The 12,656-nt window shown below is 48.4% G+C and overlaps 1 protein-coding gene across 2 annotated transcripts in view; it reads left to right on the forward strand.

Annotated features, from left to right (window-relative positions):
• The window catches only part of LOC147121699 (rab GTPase-activating protein 1-like), a 307,168-nt gene that overhangs the window by 241,645 nt on the left and 52,867 nt on the right, over positions 1-12,656 (forward strand). For both annotated transcript variants that reach the window (XM_085982145.1, XM_085982144.1), the window contains one exon: positions 11,926-12,019. In XM_085982145.1, coding sequence (XP_085838271.1) covers positions 11,926-12,019 — 94 coding nt within the window. The remainder of the gene's footprint in view (positions 1-11,925; positions 12,020-12,656) is intronic.

Consider the following 12,656-nt stretch of genomic DNA (forward strand, 5'->3'; position numbering starts at 1 on the left):
TAGTAGTCTCTTGCGATCACTCACAGGCCACCCCTTGTAATCGGTCCTTACATCCGCTATGATCTGGAGCCTGCTCTAAGCTGCCCAATGTCTAAGTAAATGATAGTGAGACTCAAGGATCGTAACAGAGAGCCATTACTGTAGTGTCCATGTGTTGATAAAGACACTGAAGACAGGAGTTGGTTCATAGGTATTTACTGAGCAAAGTCTGGGGGGGTTCTAACGGATATACACAATACACAGGCTTATATAGCCCGAGTGGCAATCACCGGCACCACAGCACACCTGGGGCACTTAAAGGCACATACACTACAATTCCTCCCCTTTTAGCTAACCAGTACATCATATTTTAAGTAATTATTAATTACATGTTATATGCAAAATAATATACATTGCTGTAGTTAATGAATTATAAGTCGGTCTCTCAGGAGGCTTCCTGACTCGGTCCGGATAACGCCTCGGGGGTGTAGTAGTTTCTGGTGGTGTAGTAGGTTCTTCTGGCAAGGCTGATTCGGCTTGAATGCCAGTGTCGGGTTCATCGGGTTCCAGTTTCACCGGATCGGAGGTAGATATGGGTATCTCTACTTCATCGTTAGATGTATAGAGTTGTGGTGTAGGTTGTCCCTTTTCGGATGACTTTATGATTTGGTCAGCATGGCGCCTTATTATGCTTTCTTCGATGTCCACGGTATACATCAGTGGTCCTAGTCGTGTGCAGATAGTTCCAGGCTGCCATTTCTCGGTACGGTAGTCCCGGGCCAAAACTTGTTGACCTATCTGGAAGGTTCTAGTTGGCCTTTCATTCATGCCTTGAAACTGCCGGTTCTCCACGTCCCTTCTGATGTTGGGCTTGACCAAATCCAGCCGGCATCTTAGGTTTCTATTGAAGAACATCATGGCGGGAGTTTGGTTGGTAACCATATGTGTTGCATTCCTGTATGCGAATAAGAAGTTATCCACCTTGTGCTGAAGTTTTATGTCTTCATTACCCATGGCCTTTATGGCCTTCTTGAAGGTCTGGACAAACCTTTCAGCCAATCCATTGGTGGCGGGATGGTATGGGGCGGACGTGTAGTGCTTAACCCCATTGTTTTTTAAGAACTTTCTGAATTCTTCGGACACAAATTGCGGTCCATTATCAGAACAGATCTGTTCCGGCAGCCCATTCCTGGCAAATATGGTCCTTAATACTGTGATGGTTTTTTCCGTGGTGGTGGAGGACATCTTTATTACCTCCGGCCACTTGGAGTGTGCATCAACCGCGATTAAGAACATTGAGTCCATAAATGGACCAGCAAAGTCGATGTGCACCCTTTGCCAGGGAGATGAGGGCCACTCCCATGGATGTAGAGGGGCTTGTGGTGGAGCGTTTTGGACCTTCTGGCATCCTAGGCAGCTCTTGGTCATTTCTTCGATGTCTCCATCGATACCTGGCCACCATACAAACGCCCTGGCTAGGTTCTTCATTTTCACTCCACCCAGATGCCCCTCGTGAAGCTCCTTTAGCACTTTATCCTGGAGTTTGGGTGGAATCACCACTCTGGATCCACACATCAAGGTTCCTCGGCACACTGACAGCTGTTCTCTTCTTTGCGAGAATGCTGGCAACAATGGTTCGCCATGTGCTGGCCATCCCTTCACTGTTAAATCGTAGACACGTGAAAGAGTCGGGTCATTTCTTGTTTCCCTTTCAATGGCAGAATTTGTTACTGGTAGACATTCCACTATGGTAGAGTGGAACATCTCCATTGGGTCTACTGTAGGTGCCTCTTCTACCGTTGGCAACGGTAGGCGCGATAAACTGTCAGCATTCCCATGCTGTTTTGACCCTTTGTATTCTATGTTGTATTGGTGTGCCCCTAGAAAAAGGGACCACCTCTGTAGCCTTTGTGCTGTCATAATGGGAACACCCTTTTTAGGGTTGAATATGGAGATGAGGGGTTGATGGTCAGTCAACAAGGTAAATTTCTGTCCGTGTAGGTAATGGTTGAATTTCTTTACTCCCCATACCAGGCTGAGTGCTTCCCTGTCGATTTGGGCATAGTTACGCTCAGCTGAGTTCAATGAGCCTGACGCAAAAGCTATCGGCCTTTCCGAGCCATCAGGGAATTTATGCGATAATACTGCTCCTATGCCGTAAGGGGATGCATCGCACGCCAGTCTGATTGGCAGTGATGGGTTGTAATGAGCCAGAACTTCTTTGGATGTGATTAAGTCTTTGCATTTATGGAAGGCACTTTTGCAGTCTTCGTTCCATTTCCAAATTACTCCTGTTTGTAGCAGTTCATTAAGAGGGTGTAGAAGAGTTGACAAGTTCGGTAAAAATTTATGATAGTAATTTATTAATCCCAGGAACGACCTTAATTGTGAAACATTTTCAGGTGCTGGGGCTTTTATGACCGCCTCAATTTTTTCAGGTGACTTATGCAACCCTTCCTTATTTATTATGTGGCCACAATATATTTGATTTTGGAAAAATTCGCACTTGGGGCGATTTGCTCGTAGGCCCCGTTCTCTCAGCCTAGTGAGCACCTGCTCTAAATTGGCAAGGTGCTCGTTGTCGTTTTCTCCTGTTACAAGGATGTCGTCTAGGTAGCATTGAGTCCCCGGAATCCCTCGGAGGACTTGCTCCATAGCTCTTTGCCAGATAGCTGGAGCGGATGCTACTCCGAAAACCAGTCGATTGTACTGGTACAGACCTTTGTGTGTATTTATCATGAGATATTTTTTAGAGGCCTCTTCAACCTCCATCTGTAGATATGCCTGTGCCAAGTCAATTTTGGTGAAACGTTTCCCTCCGGATAGTGAGGCGAAAATATCTTCTATCCTCGGAAGAGGATACTGTACCGTGTGAAGGACCGGGTTTACAGTCACCTTGAAGTCTCCACAGATGCGAATTTTTCTCTGTTCTTCAGATTTATCATTCTTCAATGCTTTCTTCATGACTGGGACGATGGGTGTTGCCCACTCGCTCCAATCTATTTTAGATAATACGCCTGCCTTTTCCAAATTCTCCAGCTCTGCCTCGACTGCTGGACGAATTGCGTATGGCACCGGTCTTGCCTTAAAAAACTTGGGAATTGCTGCATCTTCCACTTTTGTTGAGGCGGTGATGCCTTTCAAGGTTCCTAGTTTCTCTTGAAATACTTCCTTGGCGTTGGCCAAGATGTCTTTTAATCGTTCAGGTATGACGTCATCATCATTTTTTTCCTTACTGGTCACCGTCAGTGCCTGAATGGAGTGCCAGTCTAAACGTATTTTTCTGATCCATTCACGCCCCAACAGCAGTGGACCACCATCTTGTAGAACGTATAAATACAACTTCTGTATTTCCTTGCCGTTGTATACAACAGGCACCCTTATTTTTCCTTTGGGGTATACTTTCTGCCCCGTATATGTTTTCAAGATAATGGATGTGTCTTTTAAAGGTATATGCGGAAATAGCCGCTCGTAATCCCGTCGATTTATGACGGTCAGAGCTGATCCTGTATCTAGCTCCATTTTAACTGGGGACCCTGCTATTGTGAGGGTAACCCAAATGGTCTGGTCATCTTCTTTGGCACTTACATTATGTAATTTGAGAGAGCTTAGTCTCTTGTTCCCGGAGTCGCTATCGCTTTTCTGGTCTTCGGAGCTACTGTCCGTCATCATTTGTACCTTTCTGTGCTTTTCCTTATTGATTCTTTTCCCGTTAGTGGATTTTTTGTTTTCAGATCGGCACACACGTGGAATGTGTCCCATCTTTCCGCATCGCCTGCATGCTTTTTCCTTGAACCAGCAGTCCCTCTGGTCATGGGTGGATCTGCCGCAGCGATAACATCTCTCGAAACCCCGTGTCATTTCATGGGTGCCGAAGTCCTGTGGCCTTTGCTGTATCTCTGCAGCTCCTATTGCACTGAAAGCCTTGTCCAGTGTTAACTTTTTCTCAGAAGATACCTTTTTTTGTGTTTCTACACTTAGGGGATCGCAGATGAATTTGTCTCGCAGAGAATCTGCCAGTCCTGCCTCGAATTGGCAGTGTAGGGTATCAACAATCTCCTCAAAATTCTTGTCCATCGGTTCGGCTGGAGTGATTAAGTTTCGTAACAGCTTGTATGTCTTTGCGCCCATTAGATCCAGAAGCACTGAAGCTTTTTTTTCATCTTCTATTCCATTTGCGGTGCAATATACCTCCACTCTTTCCACATATGTGGTCCAATCCTCTATCTCGTTATCAAAAACATCAATATTGCCAGAATTAGGCATCTTAGAAAAGATATGGCGCTTCCCGCCGCTGCTGCCGATGACAACGCTGTTTACTGCGGTTTCCGTTTGTTTTATTTTTTTATTTACTGTTGGAGACTCGTTCCTGCCGGAGTTTCTCTCCAGGTCTGAACGCTGACCTGCTTGCTGCGCCGGACGTCTCCCGAGTGCTCCCTCCCAGCCCGTTATTGCTTGCCTCCGATTTCGCTGCCTGTCTCAGCTGTAGAGCCAGCCGCTGGAGCCCCAGCCTGACGCCCAGGAAGGATTAGCGTAGTACCTGCCACCAGCTTGGCCAGCTGGTGAAACCACAGCTTCTCTCACTTCCTTGAGTCTTCAGGACGCCCGAGGAATCGATGTCCTTGAGGTGCTGCCGAATTGCAGGTAAGTCCGTTTCCACTTCGTCGCCACTGTAGTGTCCGTGTGTTGATAAAGACACTGAAGACAGGAGTTGGTTCATAGGTATTTACTAAGCAAAGTCTGGGGGGTGGTTCTAACGGATATACACAATATACAGGCTTATATAGCCCGAGTGGCAATCACCGGCACCACAGCACACCTGGGGCTCTTAAAGACACTGTGATGAAATATTTCCATTCATCACTGCCTGTGACTGAGATCGGTTTCAGTGTCATTTCCCTTCCCCCAGACCTCATTGTATTGTGTACTGGAATGTGCTGTATTGTATACTGGAATGTGCTGTGTGTAGGGCTCCGCCCATACCTGGCCCCGTTTGTAAGCTAGCTTTCAGTCTAGCCCCAGTCTCCAGAAGGACGACATCTCTGTCGCTTACGTGTTTCGTTCTAAGTTAATAAAAGCCTTGTTTTGTTCTGCTACCTTCGAGTCTCGGAATTATTGAGGCACATCAGACACATACACTACAATTACCCTGTACGCCGGCTACCGGAATGAATCACGCTGTCGGGTAATTCTCCTCTCTTCGGACGGTGAGCTCTTACCAGCAGATAGTTTATAAACATTCGACCAGTGAATGAACAGTATAAAGCGGTGATTCAATACATTCCCCTGCTTGTTCTCAATACATAAAATAATAAAGATGCGACTAACTTTCTGTCTAGACATTGACGTTAAAACGTAAACTTTTTTGTGTTATGGAACAAATCAGAGCCTCTGAACTGACCCAGCTCTTCTGCTGGTCGGCATGAAACTTAAAGCACAGGGCTCTTCTCTGGCCTGCTGGCTGGGCTACTGACACCCTGGTTACGCAGCTTTCCCACAGAAATACACACCCAACTTCTTTGAAGATATATAGAAACAAAAAGGCAATAGGTGACTACATCTCCTAATTCCATTAGATCAACATCAATATTGAATGGATCGCCAATCTTTGACAATGTTAAGGATGTCTGTGATGTCTGTGATGGCTCTGGCCATTTTAAACATTTTGGACCTCGGGTTACCTGTTGTGCTTGTCTCAGAAACTCGCACCTTGTGAAGTCCCTGCGGCCAACCTGTCTGGTCTCTGAGCTAATTACTTTTCTATTGAGAAATTCTCTGTGAGACCTTAGCTGCTCTTCTAGCGATACAAAATAATAGTTGGAAATTCAACACTGGCGGAAATAGTAACATTAAGATACACTGTAAAGAAATATCCCTGAGGAAACTTGAGTCTGAGAATTAATGGGCCGTATTTTCCGATCGGCGGCCTCCTGCGTGCGGAGGCCTCCGATCTGGAAAAATCTACGAACTTACCTGAGGTTTCCCAAGCCACCTACACTTCCGATCCTGGGCCTGTCCAAACTCCACGTGCGCAGGGCCCACGTAGCCCAGAGGCGCAAGCAGTTCGCAGCGTCCCTGGGATCATGTGGGCCATGCGGAGCCAATAGAAGAAGGGAATCTCCCTTCACACACTTGACAGATAGACCTGTCAAATATATGAATGGTGATCACCTCAAAAACACAGTAAAACATTAAATAATTTTTTTTTTAAATCACCTTTTTAAAATTAGTTGAAATTACAATATTTTAAACAAAAATTTTATTCTTTGAAAAAAATAAAGTTTTTTACGGGGCTAAAAATAAACTTATCTTTTTTTAAAGTATTTTTAAATAAATGATAAATGAGTGAAAACATTAAAAAAAAACTTTTTTCAACTCTTATCCTGGTAAAAGCAGGCCTTACGCCAGCTTTTACCAGGCGTATGAATTCTAAGGGTTTTCTGCGGGCGGAGGGTCTCCAGAAAGCGGAACTCTCCACCCGCGGAAGCCCTTCTCCAGGGCAGGCGTCCGATCTGTAAAGAGGATTCTTGACAGATCGGAAATGCCGGTTTTCAGTGCATGCGCTTCACATGCCTAAAACCGGCATTTCCGATGTCCCTACGGATGGGTACACAGCGCGTACCCACCCGTAGGGATCGGAATATCAGGCCCATTCATTTTGGATTAAAGGAGGGTGAGCATTACTCTGAGCACTGTGAATGCTGCTGACTGGCTTCAGCTGTAGGGGTAGATGTAATGCTTGTTCACAGGGAACAGCGCACTTTCGCTTGTTTACCTCTGATTTTAAAATTTATCTGAGTTTATAGAATCTTACAGCACAGAAGGAGGCCATTCAGCCCATCGTACCTGTGCTGGCTCTTTGAAAGAGCTCTCCAATTAGTCCTGCTCCCCGACTCTTTCCTGCAAATTTTCCCCTTCATATAGTTATCCAATTCTCTTTTGAAAGCTATTATTAAATTTCTTCTACCACCCTTTCAGGCAGTGAATTTCAGATCACAACAACTCGCTGCGTACATTTTTATTTCCTCATGTTGCCTCTGGTTCTTTTGCCAATCACCTTAAATCTGTGCCCTCTGGTTACCGACCCTTCTGCCACTTCAACTGTTGGAAACAGTTTCTCCTTATTTACTCTAGCAAAACCAATCATGATTTTGACCACCTCTATCAAATCTCCTCTTAGTCTTCTCTGCTCTAAGGAGAACAACCCCAGTTTCTCCAGTCTCTCCACATAACTGAAGTCCCTCATCCCTGGTACCATTCTGGTAAATCTCCTCTGCACCCTCTCCAAGGCCTTGACAGCCTTCCTAAAGTGCGGTGCCTAGAATTGGACACAATACTCCAGCTGAGGCCTAACCAGTGATTTATAAAAGGTTCAGCGTGACTTCCTTGCTTTTGTGCTCTTATGTCTATTATTATAGCAAAGGGATCCCATCTGCTTTTTTAACAGCCTTCTCAACTTGTCCCTCCACCTTCAAAGACTTGTGTACGTACACCCCCAGGTCTCTCTCTTGCTGTACCTCTTTAAGGGTGTATCGTTTAGCTTATATTGCCTGTCCTCATTCCTCCTACCAAAATGAATCACTTCACACTTCTCACTTCAAGAGCTGTGACCTTTGTAAATATTGACATATTCCCAGGCACCTCTTGTAAATGTTGAAACACTCCCAGGAACTCCCTGTAAATATCAACACGCTCTCGGGCATCACTTATAAACATTGACGCAGCCCCAGGAACTCCTTGAAAATATTAGCACTACCAGGCATCCCTTCCAAATATTGACACGTTTCTGGGATTGCAGTATATATTGACAAACTCCCGCTAAATCCCAGTAAATATTGAAACACTCCTGGTAAATCCCTGTAAATATTAACACATTTCTGGGGACCCTTTGCTCATTTCTGGGGTTGAACTCAGTATCGCCATACTCCATGTTCTAATTTCTGAAATACTTGCCCCAATTTTAACTCTGGGCGGGAATCGAGTGGACGGATGCAGAGGTGAGTGACAAACCTCCCATCCTGCTCTGCCCCCTATCTCGGCAGTGTTAGACCTGGGTGATTTTAACTCTGGCCTCATTTGCATGCCCCTGGTCAGTTGCTCGCCTGAAACCGCAGGGAATAGCAGCTGCTCGGCGGCCGGGAGCGGATTGTTAGGCGGCTGGAGGTCACGGGTAGAGACGGAAGGTCAGGCGGCAGGAAGTCATGGGTAGAGACTGAAGGTCAGGCGGCAGGAGGTCATGGGTGGAGACGATAGGTCAGGTGGCAGGAGGTCACGGGTGGAGACGATAGGTCAGGCGGCAGGAGGTCATGGGTGGAGACGGAAGGTCAGGTGGCAGGAGGTCACGGGTAGAGACGGAAGGTCAGGCGGCAGGAGGTCACGGGTAGAGACGGAAGGTCAGGCGGCTGGAGGGCGCGGGTAGAGACGGAAGGTCAGGTGGCAGGAGGTCGCGGGTAGAGACGGAAGGTCAGGTGGCAGGAGGTCACGGGTGGCGACGATGGGTCAGGTGGCAGGAGGTCACGGGTGGCGACGGAAGGTCAGGTGGCAGGAGGTCATGGGCGGGGTCAGGAGGTCGTGGGTGGAGCCGGAAGGTCAGGTGGCAGGAGGTCACGGGTGGAGACGGAAGGTCAGGTGGCAGGAGGTCACGGGTGGAGACGGAAGGTCAGGTGGCAGGAGGTCACGGGTAGAGACGAAAGGTCAGGCGGTAGGAGGTCACGGGCGGGGTCAGGAGGTAGTGGGTGGGAACGGAAGGTCAGGAGGTCATGGGTGGGGACGGAAGGTCAGGCGGCAGGAGGTCATGGGCGGGGATGATGGGACGGGAGGTCAGGAGGTCGTGGGTGGGGACGAAAGGTCAGGCAGCAGAAGGTCATGAGCGGGGCCGAAAGGTCAGGCGGCAGGAGGTCACGGGTGGGATGGAAGGTCAGGAGGTAATGGGCGGGGATGGAAGGAATGGTCCTTGGCACCCGGGTAAGACCACCTGGTCTGGAGAGTGGTTGGGCTTGGGTGGGGTAGTCTGGTGCAGGGTAGGCTTATGCTATCCTTGTGGTCACCGGATTGAGCTTTCCTCCTCCTCCTGGCCCCGTAGAATACTTTAAGATGATTTAAAACTATTCCAGCATCTGTCGCTTAGGTTTGTATTATTATAGCGATATGAGAGAAAGGGAAAGTGTCTCTATTTCGAGACAGCACATACAGCAGTAAGAGATGAGCAGCACACTTGGTGTACTATAAACAAAGCTTGTAGCTCAGAGGAAAAGGCTGGATAAATTATAGTCTGGGTAAACACGTAAAAATGGGGGCTCTGCTCAAGGTAGCGCAGTAGTGTAAAAATGGGACATATTTCTTTGGTTAGATAGATAAAGATCTAATGGGCAGGTAAAAGCCTAGAGAGGGCTCACTGGAAAACCAGGTTGTATTATTTGTATGTCATCTTATGATTTAATATATATACAGTGGAACATTTACGTAACATCTAAAACTGTTATTAGTCAATGTAATAAAGCTTGTTATTAGAAATATCACTTGTGTGTGTATCCTAAGTGGGGTTTTTTCATCGGACTAACAGCCCTTTTGTTGCGACGGTAACCACTAAGAAATCCGCTAACATTTGGTGTCCCTGGTTGGGCACGAGCTAAAGGTGTGATAATAGCAAGCGTTGATAGATTGGCAACATCCGACCTGAGCTTCATATTTTGGTTGTGAGCGAGTTATAGTCGGTAGCCAATCCCACCAGTAAAAGAAATAAGAATGACGTGTGCACCGGAGAATTTATATTCTGCAATCCACACACACGTGAAAAAATCATTAGGTCCGTGCACCCCGATGATTGAGCAAACTGAAAACATAGAACAGCTAGGGGAGGTGGTTAAAACTCGAACCTGAATTGTTTGGTCATTTGACATTCGGTCCGTCACTGAGAACAACACCTGTATAGCCTCCCCTCCCTGGCCATCCAACATCTGGTTCTCCTTTAGTAACATTCCTTAAGCTGCTGTTGCAGCTTTTCATCACTTTCAGCCAAGGACTCGGTGTCCATCCAATTCCACCCGGGCAGTGCCCTCACAGCTCCAATACCCAACCATTCACCCACTGCCTCCCAAGGCTCCAATGCCAACGATTCACCCACTGCCTCCCATGGCTCCAATACCCAACCATTCAACCACTCCCCCAACTGCTCCAATACCCAACCATTCAACCACTCCCCTCACTGCTCCAATACCCAACCATTCACCCATTGCCCCCACGGCTCCAATACCCAACCATTCAACCACTGCCTCCCACGGCTCCAATAGCCAACCATTCACCCACTCCCCCCACTGCTCCAATAGCCAACCATTCACCCCCCGCCCCCCCCCACGGCTCCAATACCAACCATACACCCACTCCCTCACGGCTCCAATAGCCAACCATTCACCCACTCTGTCCCCTCCCCCCACCCCCCCTGCCCCACCCCGGCTCCAATACCCAGCCATTCACCCACTCCCCCCACTGCTCCAATACCCAACCATTCACCCACTTACCCCAAGGCTCCAATACCTAACGATTCACCCACCCCCCCCCCCCCCCCACGGCTCCAATACGCAACCATTTACCGACTGTACCCCACTGCTCCAATCCCCAACCATTCACCAACTGCCCTCCAGCTCCAATACCCACTCATTCACCCACTGTAGCCCACGGCTCCAATACCCAACCATTCACCCACTGCCCCCCCAGCTCCAACACCCAACTATTCACCCACTGCACCCCACGGCTCCAATACCCAACCATTCACCCACTCCCCCCACGGCTCCGATACCAAATCATTCACCCACTGTACCCCACGGCTCCGATACCAAATCATTCACCCACTGCCCCCACTGCTCCAATACCCAGCCATTCACCCACTCCCCTCACGACTCCAATACCCAACCATTCACCCACTCTCTTTCCCCCCCCCCCCCTCTGCCCCCCCCGGCTCCAATACCCAGCCATTCACCCACTCCCCTCACGGCTCCAATACCCAACCATTCACCCACTGCCTCCCACGGCTCCAATACCCAACCATTCACCCACTGCCCCCCACGGCTCAAATACCCAGCCATTCACCACTCTTTGCCTTTTACGGTGTTGTGAGTGTAGTGGAGCAGAGGATTGGTTAAAGTCGTTTGTGGTAGCCGGGGTTGGAGGTGAAACTCGATCCAGGACGTTCTGGAGCATGAGCTCAATCAACGGTTTGTAAAAAGTTACATATGTCGGGTTGCAAATGTTCTCTGGCATAGGCACGTTACTGACGTTAAACATCACCAGGAATGTTTCATATCATACCTCATTATATAGAGATTGTACTGTATCTCCAGCTATTAGTCCATTAGTTGGTTCCTTTTCCACGAAGGGACAGGTGGGGTTCAGAGTTATTTCCCTTGGCACCTCTTTCTTTTGCATTTGTAGCCTTTTCAAAAAAAAATTGTAATGATCCATTTGGGCCTCTCGGACCCCGACTCCTCTTCTGCTGTTTCACCTGGTGGGAAAACCACAACAGTTACTCTACTCAGGCCACCGGTTAAAATAGCAGCCGGACCTCGGTGACCTAATCTGCATATTTAAAGAAGGACCCCCCCCACCCGTCCCCCCCAGTTTCAGGCAGGTGTGCTTCCTGCCTGCTCAGTAGGTTAAAATTGCTATGAGTGGAGTGGGACATTAGTTGGTAAGACACCCAGCCGATTTTAACCCCCAGGCTGGCAGGGTTAAAATCGCCCCTACAGTGTCAGCGACCTAAAGGAAAAGTTTTATTGAAGAAGATCTGTCATTGTGGCAAAAGTTTTTATTAGTATATAGCAACAGCATAATAACAAACACAAGCTATCAAATCTGGTGCTCTCGGCATCCCCTGTGATTCCCCGGCAAAAAAATCTACCGTCTGTCTGATGATACACAGCTGAATAAGTCTCTCTTTCTGCTGCCTTGCAGACAGTGATAATGAACTGTCGAGTGGCACCGGGGACGTTTCCAAGGACTGTCCCGAGAAAATCCTTGAATCGTGGGGGGAGTTGCTGCACAGATGGTGAGTCGTACAATTATCCACGAGGAATTCAGTCTGCATTCTGCCGCAGGACGTGTTTATTAGACATTGACAAGCTAATTTTTTTTTTGCTAATCTGTGTTGTAGTTGTTGGTAGAGCTAATTGTTGGGGGGGAAGAAAGATGTATTGATTTCCAGTGATGTCGCCATCTGGTGTGGCTGCTCCCTGAAGCGCCCTTGGGTCCCAGCTCTCTCTCTCTCTCTCTCTCTCTCTCTCTCGCTCTCTATCTCGTGCTCTTTCTCTCGCTCTCTTGCTCTCTTTCGCTCTCTTCCTCCCGCGCTCTCCCTCCGGTCCGCTCCCCTGCTCTCCCTCGCTCTCTCTCATTGCTCTCGCACTCCCTCGCTCTCTCCCTCTCTATCTCCCTCCCTCTCGATCTCCCTCCCTCTCGATCTCCCTCCCTCTCTATCTCCCTCCCTCTCTATCTCCCTCTCCCTCCCTGGCGCTCTCCCTTGATCCCGCCCATGCTCTCCCTCACTCCCGCCCTTGCTCTCCCTCGCTTGCTCGCTCATTCACTCTCTCCCTCGCTCCCCCCCTCCCTCCCTCTCCCTCGCTCCCACTCTCCCTTCGTCTCTCCCTCCCTCCCTCTGTCCCTCTCTCCCTCCCTCCCTCTCTCCCTCT

Source organism: Somniosus microcephalus, chromosome 3 (assembly GCF_052327205.1).
Source record: "Somniosus microcephalus isolate GS21.2 chromosome 3, FLI_Smic_1.0, whole genome shotgun sequence".
NCBI classification, from domain to species: domain Eukaryota; kingdom Metazoa; phylum Chordata; class Chondrichthyes; order Squaliformes; family Somniosidae; genus Somniosus; species Somniosus microcephalus.